The 4,633-nt window shown below is 37.5% G+C and overlaps 1 protein-coding gene across 3 annotated transcripts in view; it reads right to left on the reverse strand.

Annotated features, from left to right (window-relative positions):
- The window catches only part of ELMO1 (engulfment and cell motility 1), a 544,813-nt gene that overhangs the window by 334,698 nt on the left and 205,482 nt on the right, over positions 1–4,633 (reverse strand). For all 3 annotated transcript variants that reach the window (XM_019509059.1, XM_019509060.1, XM_019509058.1), the window contains one exon: positions 2,706–2,805. In XM_019509059.1, the coding sequence (XP_019364604.1) occupies positions 2,706–2,805 (100 nt within the window). The remainder of the gene's footprint in view (positions 1–2,705; positions 2,806–4,633) is intronic.

Here is a 4,633-nt window from a genome sequence, read left to right on the forward strand (position 1 = left end):
GGGGGGGGGGGCGGGTTGTAAAAGGAAATTGATAATTTTATTTGGAAACCATCAAGTTGGGGATTTTTTGTCATTTTTTTAAAGAAGCAAAATATGCAACACTATATACTCAAGATATGCATCTATACACACTTATCTATAAATATTTATACACAGCAATCCAAACAGGACACTCCAGCAATTCCCTGAAGAAGTTGCTGCAGGTATGTCTACACCACTACAGGCCATGCCAGGTTGACAATAGACATGCAGTGAAACACACCAAGCTCACTCCATGTGTTGTATGCTTCAAAGAGATGCAATGTAACACCTTTACTGTGTCACTGAATATGTGTCACTGAATATGTTTATTGGCATATGACTAGGGCAGCACTAAAGGCAGATACATTATATACCTTTAGGGTATACTGGGCATACATGGGAAGGACAGGTCATGCTTCCCTAGGATATTCTCTAGTACATGAAATATAGACCAAATTAACCCCATTACCTTCAGTGAAGTTCCTCAGGACCAAAAAACAAAAAATCCCAAAAACCAGGCTTAGGCCCATATTTTTATAAACCAACTATCCCAACCTGAATTAGAAGTTAATTAAAGCTGGGCACATCCACACATGCAATTAATGCAAAGCAATAAACTCCAGTGCATATTGTGCCAGAGTTTATTTCTCCTGGGCGGTCCATTTGAATGTTTGCCCAGATCCACAGCATGCTGAGCTGGGTCAGAGCAGCCATAGCTGGCAGGAGGTCCCCCCAGGGGTCAGCCTGCCAGCTCAGGGCTGCTCCCCACTGACTCAATGTGTTGTGGAGCAGCTGGCTGGGTCATGAGGGTTTCAGTGTGGGGTGCTGAAGAGTAAAAAACTCTGAAGCAGGGTAGTACTGGTATTTATAAACACTACCCTCCTTTGGAGTTAGTTTACTCCAGCCTAATGGGGTGCACATGTAGGCGTGCAACATTTAATGAGGAGCTATTTAGTCAACTCCGCAATAAACGCCTTGTGTAGATGTGACCACTGAATGCTAAAATCCTAGTTCTGTATGTTGCTTTTTGCTTCCATCTTGGAAACAAACTAGATTAGTCCATCTTCTCTTAAGTGATAGTCATTTTCAAACCAAATTTAAATTGCTAACACTACCGGAAAAATATTTATTTGGAAAGAAGAGGATAGAAAAGCAGGTCTTGTTCCATGGGATATTTTAATGTTATTGCTCCTGCTGCTATTTCACAAAAATATTTTTAGTCTTAGATTTCATAAAAGCTAAATTTGTGACCCAATTTGTCCTGACAGCAATTTAAAAGAGACATGGTCACTGTAATAAAAAAGACCCACACTTCTGCCTGCTTTCCTTAAACTATGGGGGCTCAAGTGACACAAGATTGTCACAAGTAAAAAGGATTTGTGCAGAAAAACAGCTCTATTTTTGTCTGTTCTATTAGTGTATTTTACATTCCTTTTTATAACAGCTTTTTATTGTCTAGCTAGTTTTTTGTTTGTTGGTTTTTTAAATTCTGGGATAAAAGAATTTTGAAAATAGGAAAATGTTAGAAAATTACAGGGCTCTATGTTGAACTGGTGTACTAGATTCCCAAATGACTTTTAAATTCACTTTGCAAACTGACCAGATTTTATGTTAATAGTCTCCATTTATAGTACTCCCTTTGGGTAATAGTCTACCTAACCAAAACAAAAAAATAAAAAAGAAAGCATTCCAACACTGTTCTTGATTCAAGTCAAAAAGAGCTTTATCTATACTTCCATTAAGCGAGATTGGTATGAATCATAATTTCATAATTAAACTAAAATTAACTTCATTACTAGGGAGTTGCCTTGATTTAACGGTGTCAGTTACTAATCTAAAATGATTCCTGGCAGATGTCAATTTAAACATGCAGTGGGATATGACAAATTTTATCACACATCTCAAAAATAATCCATCTTGCCACACCAGATATTCAAGATATGGCATGGCTGGACACACAGTTTTCAAGATCTGGGATAAAATTCCTCAGACTTCATTGCACATCTGGATCTTTAAAGGCATACTGAGCAGCTCAGTATTAGGAATCAGTCTCCAGTGCTGAGCTACATGGCACAGCTTTCAACCTGCAAATGCATGAAGGAACAGGGAGAAGCTCCCATATCCTGAACTCTCTGTGCACTGGGACATTTAAACAGGCTTCTGGGCAGCCCAGCCACGAGGAGCAGCTCCAGGGCAGGCTTCATGGCAGCCCTTTACCACGCCACATGTGCAAATTAAACCATGATAAAAAAACCAGCCACAAAGATACTCCATATTAAAAGCAGATCATCATTGTGACTCATTTGCCATTTTTATTAGGTGATGAATTAATTAAATTTGCAGCAGATTACAGTTAACTGTACAATTAATGTAATATCTTTCAGGCGTCCTAAAAAATCAGTAAACTTTTTCTCATATTGGTAAGGTGTTAGAAAACACAATGGAACTCACCTAGTTCAACCAAAATCTAGAGCAACACACACACTGAATTCAGTAGAAATCATATCAGATCTACAGTAAAAATATATTTACAGCTTGAAATACCACCATCATTCTCCCCACTTTCAGAAACAGGTTTTTGCCCAGATAATTATGAGCTAGCTGAAAAAAGAAATCCTCTCCAAATTATTAAAATCTACAGATAAATGGACATTAAATGGACACATTCTCAGATACAAATTTACCTTTTTGATGAATGCCACAGAGAATGTATCCCAAGATACAATCCCATGATCCATCAGCTCAACAAAGGCAGTCAGTGTAAAGGACAACATGTCTCCAAAGCTAGAAGAAACAGGATTCATAACAATTACCAGCAATGCAGCACAGTTAAGACAATGGAAACAGTGGCAGAAAGCTTTTAGAAAGGCAAGACAACGAAGCCAGATATGTATTAAGAGGTAGCAGCAGAGTGAAAGAGGCCGTGCAACAAAGATGCTCCAGAACAATTTAGCATAGATATAAAAAACTGTCACCTGAAAAAGATACAGTTCAGTAAGAAAAGCACCCATCACTGGGAGAAAACTTCATGCAACACCCAAGGGAAAAGGAAAAAAAGAGTCAGCTAGTACAGATCAAACCTTTCCATCATTTCACAGTATGAGAGCTGAGGGAAAAAAGCTAGCTGAGTTGTCTATTAGCCAATTATGTGGACACTCCCATTTGACATCATCTTGCTTTCATGCCAGAGTGGCAAGCATGTTGGCAGCAAATTAGTAATTATTAATGCTTTCTATGACCAGAAAAAGACTCACAGTCTAAATATTTTTTATCTTTGTTGTGCAACAATTTTTCCAATAATCAACATTTAAAAATCTATTTACAGGAGAAGGGCATGTATCCAAGCTGCCTAAAAGGAAAATAATGCTACCCTTTACTCATATCAAGTAGTACCTCAGAAGCGGTCTAGAGCCAAAGCTGCAGCAATTTAACTGAAGCTATACTGCTAAACTGTTTAGTGCAACCAGTACAAAAGGCTGTACGGATGTTCAAGCTGAAATGATAAGCCTAGTTTATATCTGTTCAGTTAGGCATGGGTTTAAATTGAACCCAAATACCACACATTTAAACTGAAGTAAGAGAGTAGCTAGGAAGGGTTTTTCACCATTTATTAGCAATTTAAAAATGGATTTAAGTTCAAGTCCAAGTCCATCAGCCGTTCCCCTAGTTTGAACAAGGCTAAGCACCGAGTGATAGGAATCCTGTGCCCTAAATGACGGGATTAATGCGATTTAGACATTGCAAAGTGCATAATTAAGAGATTTACTGGTTCAGATCTACCATATTCAGCAGAGTGCAGAACTGAACCTGATACCCAAATAATAGTGAGGAATATGGCAATTCCTTACCTTTACAGGGTAAGTTAGTTTTTGCAAACCCTGCACCAGCCTAGGACAAATCTGCTCAAAATGGAAAGTTATCTTGGTACAGAGAGATACGAGACAAAAACTGTTGGAAAGGTCATTGTTGCGGCCATCACTAATACTTTACTTGGAATGCTAGGAACATCAGTGTGAATCCAGAACTAAACCACTAAACCACCTTCAAAAATATAACGCTTTCATTAGATTCTGAAGTTGAAAAAATTGAACCAGATTAATTTTTCAAAAAATTGGACAACAGTTTGTTCTGTTAAATTTGACTAAGTGCTTACGTTTTCAAAGATGGGAGACACTTCATTTAAGCACTAGACATTACAGCTCCACTAGCCTTAACATGGTAGTAGTGGTACTACACTGCTACTTCTTTTGCCCTTTTCGTTATATAGCCTAACATTAAAATGGGACCCATTATCAATGACTATTAGAGATGGGCTAAATTACCTGTAGAGACCACAGCCATAAGTGAGGAGCCCATTTATTAATTATTTCTGATATTAAGTATATATTCTAACTGGCAAGCCCAAGTTTTTAATACATTTTATCATATTATTGATATTATGACTTAGATTAGGTATAATGTATATAATTTGTCATTCATTAATAAATTAGGGGGAATTTTCTCCCTTTTTTTGTTACCTTATCTACCATGGGTACCTTTATAGAAACTAGAAAACCAGCAAAATAGAGAAATTGTATCACAAATAAGTTGAAACCAAGTCACTGAGAAAAAA

This window comes from Gavialis gangeticus, unplaced genomic scaffold (genome assembly GCF_001723915.1).
Source record: "Gavialis gangeticus isolate Ggan-Ray unplaced genomic scaffold, GavGan_comp1, whole genome shotgun sequence".
Lineage (NCBI taxonomy): Eukaryota > Metazoa > Chordata > Crocodylia > Gavialidae > Gavialis > Gavialis gangeticus.